The following is a 26,582-nucleotide window of genomic DNA, read 5'->3' as shown; positions in this document are numbered from 1 at the left end:
TTAGTCTCAAGAAAAGTATGGTCACTCCAACGCCCGCAGAGTGACTGTCTCGCAAAGCGCGCAAGTTGGAAACTAGGGAACGTGGTTCTGTTCTCTAGAGAAATGCTGTAAGCGATAAAGTACACGCAGGGCGTTTATTAACGTCTCTCTGCTTTCTTCAGCCAAAAGGAATAGATGTGCGTCTATTTGCTTACTGACAAGAGATACCCGGCCTCTCATGTGGTGTTGGCGAATTTGTACTTCGCCGTCGTTGTATACGATCTGCAACAATTTATCAATTCAGGCGACAGCTTCTTATGCCTCTCGCAGCGCTCTTGCAGTCGCTTTTTCCTCTTTCCTTTAGTAGTAGGTTAACGACAGGTATAGTCATATAGTCACTGACAATTTTGAGTTTTGCCCCCCCCCCCCCCCCCCCCCCCACCGCGCTGATCATGAATCCACACCTAGGTCTATATTTCATTTACGCACTGTACATCACCATTAAGTACGTCGCAGAGTGTACTTCGTTTCTTCGTTTTGACCCTTCCCTTTACTTGTGAATTGGAGCAATAGTGATTATTTATAGCCCGTTGAGCGAAAAGTTAGTAGACGGAGCTGAAGAAGAAACTTCCTGGCAGATTAAAACTGTGTGCCGGACCGAGACTCGAACTCGAGACCTTTCCTTTCGCGGGCAAGAGCTCTACCAACCGAGCTACCCATGCACTACTCACGGCCCGTCCTCACAGCTGTAATTCCGCCAGTACCTCGTCTGCTACCTTCCAAACTTCGCAGAAGCTCTCCTGCATACCCTGCAGAACTAGCACTCTTGGAAGAAAGGATGTTGAGGAGACATGGCTTAGCCACAGTCTGGGGGATGTTTCCAGAATGAAAGGCAAAGGTCTCGAGTTCGAGTCTCGGTCCGGCACACAGTTTTAATCTACCAGGAAGTTTCATATCAGCGCACATTCCGTTGCTGAGTGAAAATTTCATTCTGGAATTGAAGAACATTTCAATTTTTGTTTCTAAAACCAGTTCCCAGACTTTTCTAAGGAAGTTTTCACTTGCTAAGATGACAACTCTTTGCCCTCCAGTTCCGCTTCTCGTCGACCTGGGAGCATCTGCTGCTGTTTGCCGGGCTGGTGGCGGGGCTGGGGTCGGGCGTCACCCAACCCGCCGGCCACTGGCTGCTCGGCGACCTCACCAAGGTCATGGTGGACTTCGGCACAGCCACAGTCAACGCGTCGATGGCCAACGTGACTCTGCCCGACCAGGAGGCGAACGTCTTCCTGGAAGGAATCAGACACTACGCCATATACAGCGCCGTCCTGGGCATCGCAAACTTCTCCCTCAGCTACGTCTCCACCTTCATCTTCAAACGCGTTTCAAACAGACAGGTATGTATCTAGAGAGATGTAAGACCTTTCATCAAGGAAATATATAAAACTATTGAAGACGTCGAAATGACCACATCCGCCGCCGACAAGAAAAAGAATACCATCAAATCTGTCGCCGCACACTCTCTACTGGACGGACCTGCAGTGTTTTGTGGTTGCAGACTGAACTTCAGCATTGACATCAATGATTCGTTTACCCACGGTAACGGATGGTTAACAGTCGCTGTTGTACGTGGTGGTACAGGCGTACCCAATGTATCCGGACTGGAAAGCTTCGTTGATCGTGACATCATAGCCTATCGAACATTCCATATCACCGAAAATGCAAATAAAGACTTTGGCAAATCAACATATATGTCACCCTCACCCTTTTCCTTGTATACACGTAGTAGACGTAAGATATCAGTGAATGAAACTGTTTTTATATGGATTAAAGGTAAAGGGACTTGTGACACCTCATGTCTTCCAAAGTTTACATTGCTTCAATTGCTGTAACAAGACTAGAATACCCACACATTGAGTCTACTTTTACAATCCAAGCAAGATATGCGAATTGAAATCAATTTATTTGTGAAGAATATACAGGTTTTCGAACCTACAGTGTCAGAATGAAGCGGATGGTAGATGACCAAGCCGGCCGCGGTGGTCTAGCGGTTCTAGGCGCGCAGTCCGGAACCGCGCGACTGCTACGGTCGCCGGTTCGAATCCTGCCTCGGGCATGGATGTGTGTGATGTCCTTAGGTTAGTTAGGTTTAAGTAGTTCTAAGTTCTAGGGGACTGATGACCACAGTAGTTAAGTCCCATAGTGCTCAGAGCCATTTGAACCATTTTTTGTAGATGACCAAAATCTGAGTTGAGGGAGGGGACATTTTGACTTTTTTGCACTCAGCCGTAATATTTGTGCAGACTGCACCTAGGGTGTGAAGCATTATTGTGAGAGTAGCGACCAATCCTTGTAGACGAATATTTCGAGTGATACAAAGTCTGGAATGAACAGTGCGTGTAACGCACTATTTTCTAAAGTGCTTATCGTTCTGCGTCGACGATACTGGCAAGACCTTTAAAAACAATACAGAACGTAGGAGAACAATGAACTGGGTTACATGAAGTTTTTAACGTATGAAGCCCCAGCATGAACACAAGAGGAATTAGTTGGTAGAGTCCTACCTCCCTTTTTCATTCTGTAACAGACAACATGGGTGTGGAAAAAGAGATATCCACCATCGTGATGCATACAATGACGTTGGTGGTCATCACTTTAAACAGTCGCTGTGAATTTAAGTTGTTGCCACAAAGTTCAGTTCTTTACCTTAGTAGTTTATCTTAACAGCAAATTAAATAATCAACTATCAGTTCATTATTGCAAATTAGCCAATTCGCTATCTTCTACTATCGTTTGAATCTGAGGTCCATTATCCTCACACACATCATACATTTTAAAATAAATCATTAAGCTCTCCATTATTCTGGATGCAAAGCTTGAGTACTAATCTTTCAGTCCATAATTTACTTCCAACAACGGACAAGAGAACAGCAGCAGTTTTTCCACATTGGTACTGTGGGCAGTTTATAGGAGGAAGTTAATGTATATACTTGTTTATTACGCGATACACGTTTCTTATAAGGCACAGTCGTACATGAGAAGAACTTGCTTTCTATTCTCCTTCAATACAAAAGTTTCCAGATTGGATTAACAGAGACAAGTAAAGATGGAGGTTTAATGCTTCACGCATTCTACATTGTGTTCGTCCACTTGATTACAACGCACAAAACGTTTATACGACCATGTGAAACTGTCAGAGAAGTCCTTCATTCTGATGGTGCTCAGTTTGCTCGTCACATTGGCTTGAATGTTGGTTATGTCATCAAAGTGCAGACCCTTGATGTTAATTTCTTCATCTTGCCGTCTGTGGTAGGTGCCTACTGATAAAACCAAGTCTCGTGGCCCGTGATGATTTTTTTCAGAAACGAACTGTAGGCGTACACGAGTAGTGTGCCTTGTTTGGAGTCGAGATATCCGGGACAATTTTCCACGCACTTTTCTCGAAAACGTTCTGGAGAATGTCTGCACACAGGATTTGCTCCATTGCCATTTGTGACACATCAACATCGAACGTCTACGGCTATACTGTTTGCTCACAACCGTTTGGTCGAATTTATCTGTGTTTACAGCTGCCACCGTAGTTACTGCGCTGTCGTCGCTTGTACACCAGAAATAAAATCAGTCTCAGAACTTTTTGGACTTACGATGAATGGAAAATGCTATTGATATGCAGTTTACACAGAATGGATTAGTAGCTAGAGATTCGTATTGTTAACCAATCAACAGATTGTAATAACACTTGGAAAGTGTATTTTTTGTGCAAACATACACTTTTTAAATGTGACAATGCCTATTGACATTAACAAACTAAAAGTTGGGTAAATTAGAACATTATTGGTATTTGTTTCTGGATTCTAGTTGCGAATCGTGTACGAGATATCGTATTTCGAAAAGTTCGCTCACCGACACTTGTGCAATACCTGTGGTAGCACACACTAAAGAACAATACAAATGCATTCACCAGTTTTCGGATTCTGACAATTAACGGGACAATTGTACATCACAGGTTGTGTTCAAAACGACCACCGCTTCCAGTCTCATCTGGAACGACTGCCGCACACATGCTAGTATTTTTTAGCGGCGATGTCCGAGCAGGCTGCAGTAATACGTCGTTACATATCATCGGGTGCAGTTGGCATGTCCTTGTAGACGGAGAAAAGCCTAGACGCATCAGATCCGGGGAACACGCCGGCCAAGGCAGAGGTCCCCTGCGTCCAATCCAACGATTTGGAAACAATTTGTGAAGACATCCTATGGTACTTCGTGCACTATGGGCTGGACACCCATCATGTTGGTACCACATGTTCCTGATAGTCTGCAGAAGACGTCTTATAGTATCCGCGGAAGATGGTCTGTTGGGAGGCTGCGTTGCTTGGGCGCGTTCAGTGTTCCGTTTATCAAAAACGGACCTTTGAGCTCATGGCTCATTACTCCACACCACACGTTTACACTCGATGGACGGTGACGTTGCACCTAAAGAACGTCAACAGGGATTGTCAACAGACAAAAGTGCATGTCTGAGTGGTTTACATGGCCATGACTGGTAAGTGTGGCTTCATTATTAAACAAGGTAAGTCACATGATCCCCATGTACGGAAGTTAACATGGTTCTCATAAGGGTTTCCATAGGGATGGAATCTATATCGATGGAGAATGCGTAGAACACCTTTCTTGACACATGCCACTTCCTTCCTCGTGCGATTCTGCGAAAACCAACGTGCGTATCAACTGCAAGAGCAGCAAGAGCATTAATTTCTACTTCCTTCTGTCGTCAATGGTTCTTGCTGTTGCGTTGTTTAGTGCTACATCATCGCTTTCACGTAAATGGTTGCAGAGGATGATAAATACAAGAACAAACTACATTCTTCCAACACTCTCCATACACCATGGGCATGTGGGCTTGTTTTGCATGGGTAAATCCCATGGTCCACTCACGACCTACTGCTTGTACTGTTCACACAACTGACTAGCAAGTCGTAATACATTCAGGGGACACATAATCACACTGTAAGCAAACATAACATCATCGTATCTAGCAACTACATAGGTTAAATGGCACAAACAAGTGCTGGTGTGGCAACTTTCCAAAATACGGTATCTCGTAAACGACTATCTCTAGAATTTGTAACAAACCCATTGACATTCTAATTTATCCTACTTTAAGTCTGTTTATGTCAATAAGCATTGTTAAAAAGTGTATGTTTGCACAAAAGTACACCTCCTAAGTGTTACTGCAATCTTTTTATTGGCTAACAATACGAGCCCCTGACTGCCAATCCGTTCTGTGAAAACCCCATATCAATAGCACTTTCCATTTCCATAACATTTGCAGTGCAAGTTTTAGGACCGAGCGAGGTGGCGCAGTGTTTAAACACTGGACTCGAATTCGTGAGGACGACGGTTCAATCCCGCGTCCGGCCATCCTGATTTAGGTTTTCCGTGATTTCCCTAAATCGCTTCAGGCAAATTCCGGGATGGTTCCTTTCAAAGGGCACGGCCGACTTCCTTCCCCTTCCATCCCTAATCCGATGAGACCGATGACCTCGCTGTCTGGTCTCCTTCCCCAAAACCACCCAACCAACCCAAAGTTTTAGGTGATTCACTTTATAATATAGTGACGTTAATTAATGATTTATTAATTATTTCAGTGCACAGCCAGGACATAAAAAACTATAGAGATACCAGTTTGCGTGACGCGCAAGATATTCACCAAAAACAGCGCCAACCACTTCGGACCGTAGCGGTCGCGCGGTTCCAGACTGAAGCGCCTAGAACCGCTCGGCCACACCGGCCGCCGTTATCCCTAGAAGTTGGTCGGTATTGTCTTGTTACATTCTGTAAAATGGAAAAACGAAAATTCGTAACCAGATTTTGAATTGCTAAATGTTTCCAAAAGCACAAGCGGACTACGACTGCAATCCATTGGTTACTAAATGCTCTTTAAAAGTGAAGATATTACAGAAATGCAGAAAATTACTAATTTTGATGTAACGAAGCAGCGTCAGTTTTGACGTCGTTTCAACGCAGCACAATTTTCAGATTCCTCCAAACAATGGCTACAGTATAAAAGCCTAACCGAACGTGTAAAACGCATCTGGAGAGGTTATTCTTTAATTCATTATATGCAGTGGTACTATAAATGATTCAATCGTTTTCGGAGTACTACATGTACAAATATTACAGAAGCATCAACAGAACCGGAGAATCACTAAGTTTTCATTGTGCCCGCCATCTGTCGTTACGAGTGCAGTGCTATGACAAAATGGTGAAAAAGCTAGAAAAAAGCTCCTGTGTGTTGGAGTATACGAGATGTTTATCTGCCCCAACAGTGTAACATGCATTCATAGGGAATTATGGAATAGAACCACCATGTATAGAAAGCATTGTGTGTCGGTATTGACAATTTAGGGCCACTTGTCGTTTCAGTAAACAGGAAAGTACCAGTCGACCGAGTATGCAAGGTGCAAATGTGGAGGCCGGGAGGGAATGTTTCGTACGCAGTCTTCCAAAATCAACTGTCCGTCTAAACCACGAACTTGGAATACCGCAGCGGGTTCAACATCAAAATCAGAAGATTATGGTTGGAACCTTCAGTTCTGCATCACAATGCAGGAAACACTTGAGGGCAAACATTTCGCCTTCAAGCTAATAGTCAGCAACCTTACATTTATCTCGAAAGGTTAATCGTCACAATGTGTGAGGTTGGGGCAGTGAAAATCCACGTGAAAGTGTGGCGCATGAGCTAGATTCGCCGTCGTCAATGTTTTGAGTGCAATATCACAGGACGAACTTGCATGAGCCCTTTTTCTTTTGTGAGAATACTGTGAAGAGTACTTCTTACCTTCATATGTTCCAGTTCTGGTTGATTCCGCAGCTGACTGCTGATTCCGAGAATTTCATCTTCCAACACGACAGGGCACCCACCGTTGGACCATCGATGTTCGCTGGTGTCTAAACGATGAACTTTCGCATCGCTGGATTGGGTCTAGTGGCGATGATGATGTGGCTCAGTTCCTTTGCCGATGAAGGTACATTAAAGATCGAGTTTACGTACCCCCACCGTCAGGTACACTGGAGAAGCTCAACCAACAAGGCCAGGATTGCTGTGATGACCAGCACCAGGATGTCAAAAATGTTCAAATGTGTGTGAAATCTTATGGGACTTAACTGCTAAGGTCATCAGTCCCTAAGCTTACACACTACTTAAACTAAATTATCCTAAGGACAAACACACACACCCATGCCAGAGGGAGGACTCGAACCCCCGCCGGGACCAGCCGCACAGGCCATGACTGCAGCGCCTTAGACCGCTCGGCAACAGAATGTCACTATGACTATGTAAGGTATTGGAACGAACTTGGCTACCGCATGGTCGTGTGTCGTGTGACCAGAAGGCAACTCATAGAGCATTTAGAGAGTGCAAAATGCAGATTTGGTGAGTTTATGGCAATACTCGTTCATCAATCCCATTAGTACATGTTCTATTTAGGAGAAACATAAAGCTCTGAAAATGAATGAATCATTTGTAGTAGCCCTGTAGCTGCGGAGCTGCGGCGCTCAACAGATATGAAGAAACTAATAATGTTGACTGGACATCACTCGTCGAAATTTTGAAGATGTCGTGTATAAAATACAGGGTGATTCAAAAAGAATACCACAACTTTAAAAATGTGTATTTAATGAAAGAAACATAATATAACCTTCTGTTATACATCATTACAAAGAGTATTTAAAAAGGTTTTTTTTCACTCAAAAACAAGTTCAGAGATGTTCAATATGGCCCCCTCCAGACACTCGAGCAATATCAACCCGATACTCCAACTCGTTCCACACTCTCTGTAGCATATCAGGCGTAACGGTTTGGATAACTGCTGTTATTTCTCGTTTCAAATCATCAATGGTGGCTGGGAGAGGTGGCCGAAACACCATATCCTTAACATACCCCCATAAGAAAAAATCGCAGGGGGTAAGATCAGGGCTTCTTGGAGGCCAGTGATGAAGTGCTCTGTCACGGGCTGCCTGGCGGCCGATCCATCGCCTCGGGTAGTTGACGTTCAGGTAGTTACGGACAGATAAGTGCCAATGTGGTGGCGCTCCATCCTGCTGAAATATGAATTATTGTGCTTCTTGTTCGAGCTGAGGGAGCAGCCAAATCTCTAACATCTCCAGATACTGTAGTCCAGTTACAGTAGCACCTTCGAAGAAAAAGGGACCAAAAACTTTATTGGCTGAAATGGCACAGAAAACGTTCACCTTAGGCGAGTCACGTTCATACTGAGTTGTTTCCCGCGGATTCTCAGTGCCCCATATACAGACATTGTGACGGTTGACTTTCCCGTTAGTGTGGAAAGTTGCTTCATCACTAAACACAATCTTTGAAACGAAAGATTCATCTGTTTCCATTTGAGCAAGGATAAAATCACAGAAATCGATTCTTTTAATCTTATCAGCTGCAGACAGTGCTTGAACCAATTTCAGACGATAAGGTTTCATAACTAACCTTTTTCGTAGGACTCTCCATACAGTTGATTGTGGAATTTGCAGCTCTCTGCTAGCTCTGCGAGTCGATTTTCCTGGGCTGCGAACAAATGCTTGCTGGATGCGTGCTACATTTTCATCACTCGTTCTCGGCCGTCCAGAACTTTTCCCTTTGCACAAACACCCATTCTCTGTAAACTGTTTATACCAACGTTTAATACACCACCTATCAGGAGGTTTAACACCATACTTCGTTCGAAATGCACGCTGAACAACTGTCGTCGATTCACTTCTGCCGTACTCAATAACACAAAAAGCTTTCTGTTGAGCGGTCGCCATCTTAGCATCAACTGACGCTGACGCCTAGTCAACAGCGCCTCAAGCTAACAAATGTACAACTAAATGAAACTTTATAGCTCCCTTAATTCGCCGACAGATAGTGCTTAGCTCTGCCTTTTGTCGTTGCAGAGTTTTAAATTCCTAAAGTTGTGGTATTCTTTTTGAATCACCCTGTATAACGAGTTAAAGGTTATCTAATACTTGCACAGGAACCAGACTATAATTATGAGTGTCGAAGGATATGTAAAGAAGGCTGTTGTTGAGAAAGGAGCGATATTATGTCGTAGTCTAAACATCAGATTATCCAATCTCTGAGTTGGCAATAAAGGAAACCAAGGTGATACTTAGAAACGCAGTTTCAGTTCATGGAGAAGAAATAAAAATTTTAAAATGACATTGGAACTCTGCCACAGGCAGAAAAGGACTTGGAAGATCAGCTTTGCGGAAAGAATAGCCGTGAAAAGAGATTACAAGGTGAACGCCAACAAAAATGAAACAAGGATAATGGAATGTAACAGAATTAGATTAGCAAATAATGAAAGCAGTAGACGAGTTTTTGTATTTAGGGAGCAAACTAACTGACCATGGGAAAAGGGAAGAGGCCATGCAGCAGCAAGAAGAGCTTTTCTGTGAGAGTATATATGAACACCTTTATCAATTCAAGTGCTTGGAAGTCTTTCCTGACAGAATTCGCCATGAGCGTTGCTCTATATAGAAGGAAAACGTAAATGATCAACAGTATGGACAAGAAGAGAATAAAAGTATTTGACAGGTGGTGTTGTAGAGCAATCCTGTAGATCAGATGAGAAGATGGGATAAGTAATGGAGGGGAGAAAAAAGGTTTATAGCTCAGTTTGACTAAAAGAAAGAATAAGTTGTTAGGACACAACCAGAGACATCAACGCTAGTCACTATGGTGGTGATTTATATGAAGGGATGTAGAAACTATACTGAACAGCATCAAACAAGTCTTCGGAGTGAACGACGGGATGACATCCATAAGGTGAAGATTAGTGAAAATTAAACAATGCGTTGATATGGTATTGTCACCTAGCTGACGGACTACGGGCTAGTAGAGGATTTCTCTGTGGGAATAGTTATATGTGGTTGCTATAATTTCTTAAAAATTCCGTGACTGCATTTTCTGATTCTAGGGTAGTGGCAATATTATTGGGCAATTGCTGTTTCAGCTCGTTTAGGCACCTGCAAAGAGTTTATTACTGGATGCGGTGCCGTTCACGAGAAAAAAATAGATGATGTTGAGTTACACTAACAATTTGGGAACCTCTGATGCCTAAGCTGTGGTGTTAGCTACTGGGGAAGTAGCAATGGTGGAAGCGTTTCTTTACAGTAGACGTTTTAAGTGCTGCTCACCACACATCCAAGGCGTAAACCACGTTCTTTTGGGTTATTGAAATTTCCATCACACTGGAAATCATCAAAAGGGTAACAACCTTTATTACTACTATAAACCACCCAGTGCATAAACATCACTTTCCTGCTTCGTACCGAGCGAGGTGGCGCAGTGGTTAGCAAACTGGACTCGCATTCGGGAGGACGACGGTTCAATCCCGTTTCCGGCCATCCTTATTTAGGTTTTCCGTGATTTCCCTAAATCGCTTCAGGCAAATGCCGGGATGGTTCCTTTGAAAGGGCACGGCCGATTTCTTTCCCCATCCTTCCCTCACCCGAGCTTGCGCTCCGTCTCTAATGACCTCGTTGTCGACGGGACGTTAAACACTAATCTCCTCCTCCTCCTCCTCCTGCATCGTACTTGCTACTTGCCACAAAAGCATTACCTCCCTGGAACCTACAACACTAGAATTTCGCACCGAGCGAGATGGTGACATGGCTGAGGCACTGGATTCTGGTTCGGGAGGATCGACGTTCAGAACTCCGTCTGACCGTCCATATTTTGACATTAGTGACTCTTCACGTTCAGGAAGGCATTCGGGGTTTAATGAAGATCATTGAAAAGCATTAGTCCACAATGATTCAAGTCAGTGTATTCGACAACTGGAAATGTGATGAACACTGATCATTCCACCATCGTTCGACATTTTCAAGCAATGGGGAAGGTTCAATAATCGGATGTATCGTACTGCACGCCCTGAGCTAAAATAGCCGGCCGGGGTGGCCGAGCGTTTCTAGGCGCTACAGTCTGGAACCGCGCGACCGCTACGGTCGCAGGTTCGAATCCTTCCTCGGGCATGGATGTGTGTGACGTCCTTAGGTTAGTTAGGTTTAAGTAGTTCTAAGTTCTAGGGGACTGATGACCTCAGAAGTTGAGTCCCATAGTGCTCAGAGCCATTTGAACCATTTGAGCTAAAATAACAAAAATCTGCGTGTGGCCAAGTCTCTGCTTGCTCGTCATCAATTGGCTGGTAAACGACACCGACCATTTTTATTTTGTATCGTTACTGGTGGTGAGAAATGGTGTCTTTACGCCAAACTAAGAAATGTCTGAACCAAAACAAAGTAGCAACTCCTCATACAAAGACCTGTGCGCATTCACAAAGATAATTTTATTCATATGGAGGAACAGCGGCGGTGGGGTGTGTTACGAATCCGTCCCCGAGGTATAACCATGATTGTTGAAATTTATTGTCAACAACTGAGACGTCTTTCAGACGCAATCCAAGGAGAAGGATCAGGAATACAGCGTGAAATGATGCTACCCCACGATAACGCCCTCCAGTATTCTGATAGACTGACAAGAAACACTATGTATGAGTTGGGTTGGGAAGTTATTCCACACCCACCTTATACACCTTATCCTGCACCTCAGATTTTCACCTTTCGCGCTCTCTGTCGCACAACCTTCAAGGAACTTCCTTTTTGGATGAAAATGCGCTTCGAACATGGCTCGACGAGTCAAAACAATGTGATTTCTACAGCCGTGGAATCGAAAAGTCATCTCGTTGTTAGCAGACTGTTGTAAATAATGAAGCGGTATATATTATTGATGACTAAATGTTATGTGTGTTTCTTGTGTTTAATAAGCTTACAGAAAAACGTTAAGAACTTACGCAGCAACCTAATACTTGTGTGCCCGCAGATGTACCGCATCCGTGACCTGTACCTCGAGTCTGTGCTGCGGCAGGACATCAGCTGGCACGACACGCAGCGTACTGGCGACCTCGCCAGTAGAATTTCTGGGTGAGTACAGCCTCATAATTCGATATCTTTCGCCTTACTTTTTTGAACGCTCCTTGTTTGTTAGTTTTCCATCACCTGAGTGTGTGGATTAAAAACCCTGTCCTGCATCGTTAGCAATATGATGTCACTGTTCCCCTGGACACTTTCTGTTTAGGCCCTGCACAACTGTTAACGACTATTATGCAGGCTATATTCCAAGTTTGCTGAAGTATTAAATGGTCTATCAACTCGAACTTCTTGCCACTCTCGTAACTGAAATATTCGTGGCTGCAGTGAGAGACATTTCATCAGTTATGTATTTCAGAGCACAAGAGTGAAGATCAAATCCATTGTGCTAGGCCATATTTACAGTTTGTTCTTCGTTAGTCATTTAATTTGTCGTATCATTAATATCCATGTATACAGGGTGAAAATTGTTGAAATATATATAAAAAAACGTAAATTTGTGACAAACTCTGGCGTGCACACACTTTATTCAACATGCAAACGTCACTACAGGTATTCGGATTTAGGTTATGACATGCTCGATATGTCTGCCATCATTGACGATGATGTGGCGCAGACGAATAGCAAAATTCTGCATGACCCGTTGAAGTATCCAAACATCGATACTGTCGATAACCTCCTGTTTTCAACTCATAAATGGTTTTGGGGTTATTTCCGTACAGTTTGTCTTTAATATAGCCCTACAAAAAGGAGTCGAATGTGTTCAGATCCGGAGAGTATGGCTGCCAATCGATGCCCATGCCAGCGGCCTCTGGGTACCTCAGAGCCAGAATACGGTCGCCAAAATGCTTCTCCAGGACATCAAACACTCTCCTGCTTCGATAGGGTCGAGCTTTGTCTTGCATGAACCACATCTCCTCGTAATCATGGTGAATTTGGATAATGGGGAATCTTCACGTACCGCTGAGTAGTCCCAGTGCCATCAAGGAATATCGCTCCGATTATATTGTGACTGGACATTGCACACCACGCAGTCACCCTTTGGGATTCTCAGTCTCCCATACGCGCATACTAATTCCCATCATTCCCCGCGGCCAACCATGCAGTTTGAACGTCATAAAGCAAACCATTCAGAAATTATGATTTTAATTCATATAGTTCAATGATTGTCGCCCTGTAGGTGTACAACGATTTTCGCGAATAAAACGTTGAAGACAAAGCATATTGCCAGAGTAGGCCAAGAGCGGAGGAAGCAGCAGTTCTTGCAACTAATGGAATAATGAAAAGAAACAAAGATGTGTTTTGTGTTTTCTTTGTAGATATAACAAGTCTCAGTACACGCAGACGTAAAAAAACGCTACATCAAGAAATAATGTAGAGTAACTAAATTTCGGAAATAGATTTGTCTAAGTAACATACTTAAGGACTGACATTGCAAGGTCAAAGGTTAATGTAAGCGCAAGATAAGCCATTGGAAATGTGAAATGCTGGTACGTTAATAACCAGTGTAACAGCCAGAATGTTGAATGCTAGCATGCAACGTGCATGCATTATGTTTTACAGATGAAAGATATCAGGTTTTGGGACGGATTTCCATGCCCGTTGCATTTGGATTGTCAATACAGGGTCGGTTAATGCTGTATGTGGATGGCGCTGGAGTTGTTGTCCGATAATTTCACATATGTGCTCGGTTGGAGACAGATCTGATGATCAAACAGGCCAAAGCAACATGTCGTGACTCTGCAGAGCATGTTGGGTATAACGGGGGTATCTGAGTGAGCGTTATACTGTTGTGAAACAACCCCTGTATTGCTGTTCATGAATGGCACCACAACAGGTCGAATCGCCTGAAGGATGTACGAATTTCCAATCGAGGTCCGTGGGAAGACAGGGAATGCTCCCACTGTCATACGAAATCGCACCACAGACATAACTCCAGCTGTAGGTCCAGTGTGTGTAGCACGCAGACGGTTTGGTTGCAGACCCTCACAAGGTTTCTTCTACATCTACAGAGATACTCCGCAAGACACCGAATGGTGCGTGGCAGAGGGTACCCCGTACCACTACTTGTCATTTTGTTTCCCGCTCCTCTCGCAAATAGAGCGAGGGAAAGACGACTGTCTGTATGCTTCCATATGAGCATCAATTTCTTGGTGGTCCTTACGCGCAATATATGTTGGCAGCAGTAGAATCGTTTGGCAGTCAGCTTCAAATGCCGTTTCTCTAATTTTTCTCAATAGTTTTACTCGGAATGAAGGTCCTCTTCCCTCCAGGGATTCCCATTCGAGTTCCTGAAGCATATCCGTCACGCTTACGTGTTGTTCGAACCTACCGGTAACAAATCTAGCAGCCCGCATCTGAACTGCTTCGATGTCTTCCTTCAAACCGACCTGCGACTGATCCCAAACTATCGGTACTTAGAATAGGTCGCTCCGGCGTCCTATGTGTGGTCTCCTTCACAAGTGAACTACCCTTTCCGAAAATTCTCCCAATAAACCGAGTCGACCATTCGCCTACTCTACAACTGTTCTCACGTCCTCGTTCTGTTTCATATCGCTTTGCAACGTTACGTCCAGATATTTGAAGACTTGACCGTGTCAAGCAGGACACTAATAATACTGTATCTAAACATTATGGGTTTTTTCTTCCTACTCATCTTCATTAAGTTTAATTTTTCGACATTTAGAGCTAGCTGCCACTCATCAAACCAACGAGACATTTTGTCTTACAAGGAGATGTCCCCAGCGGTGCGATCGACTTGTTGAAACTATCTATACAGTGATGTACGTAGCTTAAGATCCCAGATATCACACACTGCAGCCATTCACCCTGGTGATCCCTCGTTTGCGAGTAGCTGACCAAAAAAATTCAGAATTTTGTGTGTTACGCAATACTGTTAAAAATGTTGGCTTATGTAGTATTATTGCTGGCTGTAATTGATAGAATGACAGATTGGCTTGCAGGAGGTTGTGGGATCCTATCTCATCAGGGGCAGTAAGGTTCTATTTTTTCTTTTTTAATCTTTATCGAAATGACTTTGATCTCATTTTTATTCAATTAATTGATTTAAAAGTAATATTTTAATTCAATTTCTTTGTCACATAATTTTAATTACGATATCATAATATCAACTTCTGCACTTGCTCTCATTTTTCTTCCTATCATTCTTTATCCTTTTGTTTTTTAACTGATAGTTATGAATTTTCACATAATTGAATATTATACAAGGTTAATATAATTAAATTGATATCCATAAAAATTCCGATAGGAAAAAGAATGATACAGAGGAAAATTGAAACCAAATAAAACGTTCATACTGTGATGGAAATTATGTGAATACGGAATAGAAATAAAAAAATTACATTCGAACCAATTAACTGAATAAAAATAATGATCTAGGTAATTTCGATAAAGAATTAAAAATAAAAAAAATCTTTGTGCACCTAACGAGATTTGAACTCCCAACCTCCTGTATGCAAAGTTGTTAACCTATCCGTCGCACTATTGAGTATCACACAAAATCCTGAATTTTTCGTTCTTTGGTTACTCGCAAAGAAGGACCCATCGGGTTGAATACCTGCAGTGTTTGATACCTGGTATCTTAACCTACATTACCGCATAGAAAGTGTCAAAAAGTCGATCGCACCGCTGGGGACCTCTCCTTGTAAATCGTCTTGTACCTTCCTACAATCACTCAACTTCGATACTTTACTGTACTCCATAGTATCATCAACAAATAACCGTAGATTGATTCCCACCCTGTCCGCCAAATTATTTATGTATACAGAGAGCAACAGCAGTCCTATCACACTTCCACGGGACAGTACTGACGATAACCTTGTCTCTGATGGACAGCCGCCGTCGAGGGCAACATACTGGGTTCTGTTACGTACGAGGTCTTCGACCCACTCACATGTCTATAAACTTATATATATCGTCGTCCATTAGTTAAAACCGGCAATAGGGCACCGTAACAAACGCTTTCCGGAAATATAGAAATATGCACTGTGTTGCTGCTCTTCATCCAGAGTTCGCAGTACATCATATGAGAAAAGGACAAGCTGCTTTCTAAAACCATGCTGATTCGTGGGTGTAAGTTTCTCACAGTCTCAAGAAATTTTAACATATTCGAACCAAAGAATTGTTCAAGGATTTTGCAGCAAACCGAAGTTAGGGATATTGGTCTGTAATGTTACGAGTCCGTCCTTTTACCCTTCTTATAGACTGGAGTCACCTGCGCTTTTTCCACGTCACTTGGAACTTTGTACTGAGCGAGAGATTCACCATAAATGCAGGCTAGGCAGGGGTCCAATGCTGTAAAATACTCGTAAAACCTAATTTGGATTCCATACGAAAATGGTGATTTATTTGCTTTCAAATTTTTCAGTTGTTTCTCTACGCCAGGGATGCTCATTAATAAGTGACCCATACGGGAGTCTGTCCGATGGTCAAATGACGGTATGTTTACACGATTCTCCTGTGTGAACGATTTCTTTGAACCAACTCATGGCCAATACAGGCACCGCGGCAGAAAGAAGAACAACATATAGCTAAAAATCGCGAAGATAATGAAAGGTGGAGCAGACAATTTGAGTTGAACTACATAAGATTCCGCAGAAGGAATGGTCAGTAATCAGGGATATGACAGGAAGTCTCATTCGAATCAAAAAACGTTTAGTAAACATGGGATCTGAAATGCGCGCTGTAAGAACTATGAGCACCTCTTCATGTTAGATACTGTTAAACAAATGTCTTCTAATGCGAGCTCTTTGCTTTCCATATTTTGAAAATGGTGGTATGGACCGATACAAGAAGAAAGTCCGGTAAATATGGACTCTAAAGCGCATACCTCAAGAGCTATGAGCACTGGTATGTCTTCGCTATTGTGATGCACATCTCTTCAACTGAACAAGTGCTCATAGCTTATAAGATGTGCCTTTTTTAGCCCTTGTTTACTAGACGGTTTTTTCTTGTATTTGTCTCTACTGCCTCCTGCAAAATATGGAAAGCGAAGAGCCCGCTGTAGAAGAGATTTGTTCCACAGTATAGACGATGAAGAACGCTCACAGGTCCTCAGGTATTCATTTTAGAACCCGTGTTTACTACGTGGATTGTTTTGCTTCGAAGGATCGTTCCTGCCACATCCTTAAATACTGACCATTGCCGAGACGCTCTGTATAGCTCAGATATAAAGAGTGACAACAACAAAATTAATTCAAAAAGACATCATACTACGCATCCAACGAAAATTCGTGGAAAATGACAAAGCGTTGGATCAACAACCTGATTTGCGCTATGTAGCTCAAGTAGACAGAGCGATACTAACACATCAAATACACTCCTGGAAATTGAAATAAGAACACCGTGAATTCATTGTCCCAGGAAGGGGAAACTTTATTGACACATTCCTGGGGTCAGATACATCACATGATCACACTGACAGAACCACAGGCACATAGACACAGGCAACAGAGCATGCACAATGTCGGCACTAGTACAGTGTATATCCACCTTTCGCAGCAATGCAGGCTGCTATTCTCCCATGGAGACGATCGTAGAGATGCTGGATGTAGTCCTGTGGAACGGCTTGCCATGCCATTTCCACCTGGCGCCTCAGTTGGACCAGCGTTCGTGCTGGACGTGCAGATCGCGTGAGACAACGCTTCATCCAGTCCCAAACATGCTCAATGGGGGACAGATCCGGAGATGTTGCTGGCCAGGGTAGTTGACTTACACCTTCTAGAGCACGTTGGGTGGCACGGGATACATGCGGACGTGCATTGTCCTGTTGGAACAGCAAGTTCCCTTGCCGGTCTAGGAATGGTAGAACGATGGGTTCGATGACGGTTTGGATGTACCGTGCACTATTCAGTGTCCCCTCGACGATCACCAGTGGTGCACGACCAGTGTAGGAGATCGCTCCCCACACCATGATGCCGGGTGTTGGCCCTGTGTGCCTCGGTCGTATGCAGTCCTGATTGTGGCGCTCACCTGCACGGCGCCAAACACGCATACGACCATAATTGGCACCAAGGCAGAAGCGACTCTCATCGCTGAAGACGACACGTCTCCATTCGTCCCTCCATTCACGCCTGTCGCGACACCACTGGAGGCGGGCTGCACGATGTTGGGGCGTGAGCGGAACACGGCCTAACGGTGTGCGGGACCGTAGCCCAGCTTCATGGAGACGGTTGCGAATGGTCCTCGCCGATACCCCAGGAGCAACAGTGTCCCTAATTTGCTGGGAAGTGGCGATGCGGTCCCCTACGGTACTGCGTAGGATCCTACGGTCTTGGCGTGCATCCGTGCGTCGCTGCGGTCCGGTCCCAGGTCGACGGGCACGTGCACCTTCCGCCGACGACTGGCGACAACATCGATGTACTGTGGAGACCTCACGCCCCACGTGTTGAGCAACTCGGCGGTACGTCCACCCGGCCTCCCGCATGCCCACTATACGCCCTCGCTCAAAGTCCGTCAACTGCACATACGGTTCACGTCCACGCTGTCGCGGCATGCTACCAGTGTTAAAGACTGCGATGGAGCTCCGTATGCCACGGCAAACTGGCTGACACTGACGGCGGCGGTCCACAAATGCTGCGCAGCTAGCGCCATTCGACGGCCAACACCGCGGTTCCTGGTGTGTTCGCTGTGCCGTGCGTGTGATCATTGCTTGTACAGCCCTCTCGCAGTGTCCGGAGCAAGTATGGTGGGTCTGACACACCGGTGTCAATGTGTTCTTTTTTCCATTTCCAGGAGTGTACTAGAAGAAACAACGCCCTTTTCGCAAATATCACCCAAATGTTAATGAGAAACAAAATGTAAGGATGACTGCAGATGATTTCAATCACAGTAATGTCAGCTGTGCCCTTAGCTTCATGCCTAACCTCACATTCGGCAATCGTGCCACATTCGGAATAAAAACAACCAGCTGTTTGTGAGAGCGAATATTCTGAATACGTTTGCTACTTGTCTCATTCACAGCAATTTAAACTGTGCTTTTAGGTTCAGATGATTCAAATGGCTCTGAGCGCTATGAGACTTAACATCTGAGGTCATCAGTCCTCTAGAATTTAGTACTTAAACCTAAGCAACCTAAGGACATCACACACATGCACGCCCGAGGCAGGATTCGAACCTACGACCATAGCGGTCGCGCGGTTCCAGACTGAAGCTCCTAGAACCGCTCGGCCACCCTGGCCGGCGTGCTTTTAGGTTCCTGCCAAACCACGCCCTCGGAAATTGCTAGGCATTCGGAGTAAATAGCACATTAAATTACTCCAGTTTGACAACCACAGATAACATTTAATAACAGGCCGCTCACATCGTTCGCATAAGAAACTCATGTCGTCGCACACAACGTCAGAACTCGAAGCCAAGAATTGGAATCGCACACTAAAATTGACTCTAGAATGCTCGCAACTCGATACTACACGGCAACTCCGGGGGCTTAATGACAAGTCATTTTTTTCAGAACTTACGGGTGGATTTTTTTCAATTTGTACACGAATCCCGGTATTATAATGTTTGAGAAGTGCATGAGAGTACTGTAGCCGGTTTGTGTGAACAGGTATAGCATTTTGCTGCTAGTAACAAATGGTGCTTCATACATGGCTAAAGCAGTTAAGGGTCTTCAGGTCCTCTACCCCAGTAGGAGGTGCGTCATTTGCTTTGCACATGTGTTACATAGAGTTGCAAAAGAGGTGCGATCAGATTACTCTGATCTGGATAAATTAATTTCCTGTGGCAAGAAAATCGATGTGAAAGCTCATCAACGGGTACAGAAATTCAGGGAAAAAGCACCTTCCCTGCCCCTCCCCCTTCAGCATTTCTTACATGATGGGATTTTTAGCGTAATACTTCTTAGTGTTGCTGTATCAACTACACCAAAGTAAGGAAAATCTTTTGTGAACTTGACGGCGATGAATCGAGTGATATAAAAGCTGTCAAAGAGGTCCTTATAGATACCTTGACTAGAAACTCAGCACACATCAACGTCAACTTTTTCTTGTGTTTAAACGAACATGTGTAACTGTTCAATATTTGTGTTACATATTCATTAAACATCCAAGAACACGTGCCATAGCTAACATTATTTCTTTTTTCAATATGTTTCCAGTTACAGTAACATTTGTCCGAAATGATCGCAATTGTACCACATTACTCTAGTTATCCTACTGTCTGTTACTCAAAAATAAACAGTATTTATAACAAAATTTAAATTTTCAATGTTTAATTCAGTTTTTATTAAACGTTGTTGATTTGTAACGTGAAATAGAGGAATATTGCAGTGAAAATAACGGAAAACGATACAGTTTTATCATATAGCGCTGCAAAAGGCAGTCCCTTCAACAAAAGGGTAAAATAAAAAAGAACACAAAGAAATGTTTCAAACATCGCTTCCAGTACTTCGTCGAACATGTATTAAACGTATTTCTGTTATTGAGAAACAAATTCTGCATTTATCCTTAATAAAAGCAAGCTCTTGCTTTTGATCATAATGAAGAACGCTATATAAAGTACAAATAACAACAACAATAATGCAGATTTCTTATGTTTGTACATGTAAACTGTAGCAGATTCTATTACATAAAAGCGCAAGACTTACGCGATCAACTACCTTTTACTACCTATAAAATGCAGTTTATACCCTCTAAAGATACGCAGTGGACTAACAATGATTGATGTGTGGTGCTAATTATGTGCAAAACAAACAAACGCACAAACCAAAAACAAAGAGAACTCGTCCGGTCCCAGTTCCTCTCTTACACATTGCTTGCTTACCTCCCTACCAGTGCTGCCAAGACTACCGGTAATCCTACCTTTTATTACGTCATTTATGTAGTGTACCGTAGTTTTGGTAGAGCGCTCATGTACGTAGAACGCATCGTATCGCTATACACTTTCATCTTTAGCTTGCCCAGTCATGTAAACAAAAGACAAGCTTTTCCTGATGTACGACGCTAACGCTGTGGATGGCTCGGCACAGTGCTTGTTGATTTCGCCGACGTACTACCACAATTTGCACTGAGGTGACAGAAGTCAGGGAATAGCGATGTGCAAATATACAGATGGCGTTAGTATCTTGTGCACAAGTTATAAAAGGGCAGAGCATTGGTGGAGCTGTCATTTCGGCTCAGGTGCCTCATGTCAAAAAGTGCTCGACATGATTATGGCCGCACGACGGAAATTAACAGATTTTCAACGTGGAATGGTAGTTGGAGCTAGACGCATGGAACATTCCATTTCGGAAATCGTTAAGGAATTCAATATTCCGAGATCCACAGTGTTAAGAGTGTGTCGAGAACGCCATATTTCAGGCATTACTTCTCACAACAGACAACGCAGTGGCCGACGGCCTTCACTTAACGACCGAGAGCAGCGGCGTTTGCTTAGAGTTGTCAGTGCCAACAGACAAGCAGCACTGCCTGAAATAACCTCACAAATCAAGGTAGGATGTACGACGAACATATCCGTTAGCACATTGTTGCAAAATGTGTCGTTAATGCCGGCCGAAGTGGCCGTGCGGTTAAAGGCGCTGCAGTCTGGAACCGCAAGACCGCTACGGTCGCAGGTTCGAATCCTGCCTCGGGCATGGATGTTTGTGATGTCCTTAGGTTAGTTAGGTTTAACTACACTCCTGGAAATTGAAATAAGAACACCGTGAATTCATTGTCCCAGGAAGGGGAAACTTTATTGACACATTCCTGGGGTCAGATACATCACATGATCACACTGACAGAACCACAGGCACATAGACACAGGCAACAGAGCATGCACAATGTCGGCACTAGTACAGTGTATATCCACCTTTCGCAGCAATGCAGGCTGCTATTCTCCCATGGAGACGATCGTAGAGATGCTGGATGTAGTCCTGTGGAACGGCTTGCCATGCCATTTCCACCTGGCGCCTCAGTTGGACCAGCGTTCGTGCTGGACGTGCAGACCGCGTGAGACGACGCTTCCCAAACATGCTCAATGGGGGACAGATCCGGAGATCTTGCTGGCCAGGGTAGTTGACTTACACCTTCTAGAGCACGTTGGGTGGCACGGGATACATGCGGACGTGCATTGTCCTGTTGGAACAGCAAGTTCCCTTGCCGGTCTAGGAATGGCAGAACGATGTGTTCGATGACGGTTTGGATGTACCGTGCACTATTCAGTGTCCCCTCGACGATCACCAGTGGTGTACGGCCAGTGTAGGAGATCGCTCCCCACACCATGATGTCGGGTGTTGGCCCTGTGTGCCTCGGTCATATGCAGTCCTGATTGTGGCGCTCACCTGCACGGCGCCAAACACGCATACGACCATCATTGGCACCAAGGCAGAAGCGACTCTCATCGCTGAAGACGACACGTCTCCATTCGTCCCTCCATTCACGCCTGTCGCGACACCACTGGAGGCGGGCTGCACGATGTTGGGCCGTGAGCGGAAGACGGCCTAACGGTGTGCGGGACCGTAGCCCAGCTTCATGGAGACGGTTGCGAATGGTCCTCGCCGATACCCCAGGAGCAACAGTGTCCCTAATTTGCTGGGAAGTGGCGGTGCGGTCCCCTACGGCACTGCGTAGGATCCTACGGTCTTGGCGTGCATCCGTGCGTCGCTGCGGTCCGGTCCCAGGTCGACGGGCACGTGCACCTTCCGCCGACCACTGGCGACAACATCGATGTACTGTGGAGACCTCACGCCCCACGTGTTGAGCAATTCGGCGGTACGTCCACTCGGCCTCCCGCATGCCCACTATACGCCCTCGCTCAAAGTCCGTCAACTGCACATACGGTTCACGTCCACGCTGTCGCGGCATGCTACCAGTGTTAAAGACTCCGATGGAGCTCCGTATGCCACGGCAAGCTGGCTGACACTGACGGCGGCGGTGCACAAATGCTGCGCAGCTAGCGCCATTCGACGGCCAACACCGCGGTTCCTGGTGCGTCCGCTGTGCCGTGCGTGTGATCATTGCTTGTACAGCCCTCTCGCAGTGTCCGGAGCAAGTATGGTGGGTCTGACACACCGGTGTCAATGTGCTCTTTTTTCCATTTCCAGGAGTGTAGTTCTAAGTTCTAGGGGACTAATGACCTCAGCAGTTGAGTCCCATAGTGCTCAGAGCCATTTGAACCATTTTTTGTGTCGTTAATGGGCACTCGCAGCAGTGCCTTTGCTAAAAGCACGACATCGCTTGCAGCGCCTCTGCTGGGCTCGTGATAATAAGGGTTGGAGCGTGGATGACTGGATACCGTTACCTGGTCAGATGAGTTGCGCTTTCAGATGGTAAGAGCTGACGGCAGGATTAGAATGTGGCGCAAACTTCACGAAGCCATGGACCCAAGTGGTCAACATGACACTGTGCAAGCTGTGATGGTTCCATAATGCTGCAGGCTGTGTTTATGTGAAGTGGACTGGGTCCTCTGGTCCAACTGAACCGATCATTGACTGGAAATTGTTATTTTCGGCTACATGGAGACTATTTAATGTCACTCTTGGATTTCATGATCCCAAAGAAGGATGAAATGTTTATGGATGACAATGCACCATGTCACGAGGCCACAATAGTTCATGAATGGTTTCAAGAACATTCTGGACAATTAGAGTCAATGGTTTGACCACTCACAACGCATGGCACGAATCCCATAGAACATGTATGAGACATAATGGAGAGGTCAGTTCGTCCACAAAATCCTCCATCGGCAGCACTTCCGCAATTATGGACGGCTACAGACGCAGCACGGATCAATATTTCTGCAGGGGACTTCCATCGAGTTGTTGAGTCCATGCCACCTCGAGTTGCTGCACTATGCCGGGGAAAAGGAGGTCCGACACGATGGTAGGGGGTATCCCACGACTTTTGTTATCTCAGTGTACAGCTTTTTTCCTCATACTAGCATCGTTTCCGTGGTTACTGTTTGCTGAGCTGTCGCTATACGCAAGGCCAGCGCTGACTGGTCATGTTCAAAAAAATTGCTCTGAGTACTATGGGACTTAACATCTCAGGTCATTAATCCCCTAGGACTTAGAACTACTTAAACCTAACTAACCTAGGGACATCACACACATCCATGCCCGAGGCAGGATTCGAACCTGCGACCATAGCAGTCACTCGGTTCCGGACTTAAGCGCCTAGAACCGCTCGGTCACAACAGCCGGCTGGTCATGTTCACTTCATTGTCACACTCACCAACTTTCCGGCTCTGTATATGCGCCTTATACTCATTGGCGGTAGGCGGATTCAAGGAATCCAGTGATATCACATTAATAGCACGAACTGGCTGTTGTGGTTAATCTAGCCGTCGATGCCCGCAGCTGAACTGTATAACTCAAGCCTGCATGTTCCCCTTGCCGTCATCAATACAGAAGGTGTTCGACTATTGCGCAGAGCAACAAGTTTTCCAGATCTCTTGCCTACTGAAAACATCTGCTCTGTGGAGTGAAGTAGCCGTATCTGTCATCCAAAGTGACTTTGTTCCAAAGCTCAGCATTATTAGATCCAGTGTTGCTGCCAGTGGACCAGCTCGATGTGCTAAGTATTGTGCTTTGCATGCACAAACATAAAAAAATCTAATTATTACTGCTGTCACGTTACTGAGTACAGCGTTCTTGGAAATTGGAAATTTGTGCGAAGTTCTATGGGACTGCTGAGGTCATCGGTCCCTAGGCTTACACACTACTTAATCTAACTTAAACTAACTTACGCTAAGGACCACCCACACAAACCCATGCCCAATGGAGAACTCGAAGCTCCGACGCGGGGAGCCGCGCGAACCGTGGCAAGGTGCCCTCAGACCGCACGGCTAGCCCGCGCGGCACGATCTTCATCATGATCAAAGCCAATAGTTTCGTGTTATTATTGATAAAGCCATCTATGAATAACAGAAATATGTTTATACAAGCAGCACTAAGTACTGAAACAGTGTTTAATATATTTTTGTTTTTAGGTTTTTCACCTTTTTTGAGTAAATTACCTTTTCTAGAGCCGTATGACAAATCTGCATTTTTTTAAATTTTTACCAGAACATCCGCCGGCTTTGGTGGCCGAGAGGTTCTAGGCGCTTCAGCCTGGAACCACGCGATCGCTACGGTCGCAGGTTCGAATCCTGCTTCGGGCATGGATGTGTGTGACGTCCTTAGGTTAGTTATGTTTAAGTAGTTCTGAGTTCTAAGGGACTGATGACCTCAGCAGTTAAGTCCCATAGTGCTCAGAGCCATTTGAACCAGAACATCCATCTGTTTCACGTTATAAATCAGCAATTTTCGAATGATACCTGAATTAAATATTAAAGATTTCCATTTTGTTATAAATACTGTTTATTTTTATGTAACAGGCAGGAGGACAACTATGTCCAACAAAAATGTTGTGTATGCTACGCAGCCCTTTATCTATCTCACTCGGTATTTAGAAGGTTCACGCATTCTGGTTTCTAGGGGAATCTATAACCAACCGGCCAGGGTGGCCGAGCGGTTCTAGGCGCTTCAGTCCGGAACCGCGCGACCGCTACGGTCGCAGGTTCGAATTCTGCCTCGGGCATGGATGTGTGTGATGTCCTTAGGTTAGTTAGGTTTAAGTAGTTCTAAGTTCTAGGGGACTGATGACCTCAGATGTTAAGTCCCATAGTGCTTAGAGCCATTTTTGAATCTATAACCAAATAAAGTGATTGAAATTAGGTAACATATGATAGGTATCCAACATAGCTAATGTACTGACAATGCGGCTACGATCTTAACTGACCAAAGTTACTAGGAAAACTACTGTTCACTACCCTTAGTTGTGATAGTATATGGGGTACACAGTAGTTTCACAACTCTGTTCGTTACTGAATAAAAAAGGTGCATTAGAAAGAAGCATTACCAATTGTATCAGTGACTCATTAGCTCGTTGAGTAGAAGACACTGCAAAAACTAAGTATAATTTATGTTTCATCATTTTAAAAATGGAAGTGTTCAAAGAAGATTCGTTTTCAATCAAAAGTTTAGTGAGGTACTAATGCTGGTGACATTGGCTAGAGGGTTCTGGCTATTATCTGATTGCGTTAGAAAGATTGGGAACCACCGCTTTCACCGCTTTATAGGGATGAGAAGTAAAATTTCTTTGTTATCCTTCCTGGTACTGCAGATTTAACGGCCAGCAGTGCATTCACTAAACCGATACAGTTAGCGTACGAGAGCAACAGTCAGGTTAAGGAATGTTACTGTCGAGTCAGTGCTGTCAGCCTGTGAAGCAAGAAAAAGAGCCCTACTTGCTGAGTAGCCCGTGTGCGATCAGTTGTCTGAGATCTTGTAATTAAATTTTACACGAGGTATTCTAGTCTTATCTTTATCTACGATAAGGGTGAAGGTTGAGGAAATGAATTAAAACTTGTGACACAGCCGGGACTCGAACCCCGGTCTCCTTCAATTATCCAAAATAACAGTCACAATCGCATTATATATTTTGCCGCCAACCGGTTTCACCCCCCAATGGGGTCATCTTCAGGGCAATTTACACCATTTGGTCGCTCGCTGGAGTGGTCACCCTGCCTGTGCACGGTTGGTAACTATGCACAGGCAGGGTGACGACTTCAGTGAGCGACCAAATGAAGTAAATTGCCCTGAAGATGACCCCATCGTGGGTTGAAACCGGTTGGCGACAAAATAAATAATGCGATTGTGACTGTCATTTTGAATAATTGATTATAAGCAAGTAATCGCCATTATC

At 44.6% G+C, this 26,582-nt stretch overlaps 1 protein-coding gene across 1 annotated transcript in view; it reads left to right on the top strand.

Annotated features, from left to right (window-relative positions):
* LOC124606683 (ATP-dependent translocase ABCB1-like) overlaps positions 1–26,582 on the top strand; it is a 222,293-nt gene that overhangs the window by 43,009 nt on the left and 152,702 nt on the right. The window contains exons 5-6 of the mRNA XM_047138698.1: positions 1,071–1,373; positions 11,852–11,952. Coding sequence (XP_046994654.1) covers positions 1,071–1,373; positions 11,852–11,952 — 404 coding nt within the window. The remainder of the gene's footprint in view (positions 1–1,070; positions 1,374–11,851; positions 11,953–26,582) is intronic.

The sequence above is a fragment of the Schistocerca americana genome, chromosome 3, assembly GCF_021461395.2.
Source record: "Schistocerca americana isolate TAMUIC-IGC-003095 chromosome 3, iqSchAmer2.1, whole genome shotgun sequence".
In the NCBI taxonomy this organism is placed as follows: Eukaryota; Metazoa; Arthropoda; class Insecta; order Orthoptera; family Acrididae; genus Schistocerca; species Schistocerca americana.
Note: the sequence above shows the minus strand (reverse complement) of the source record. Positions and strands in the feature narration are given on the sequence as shown.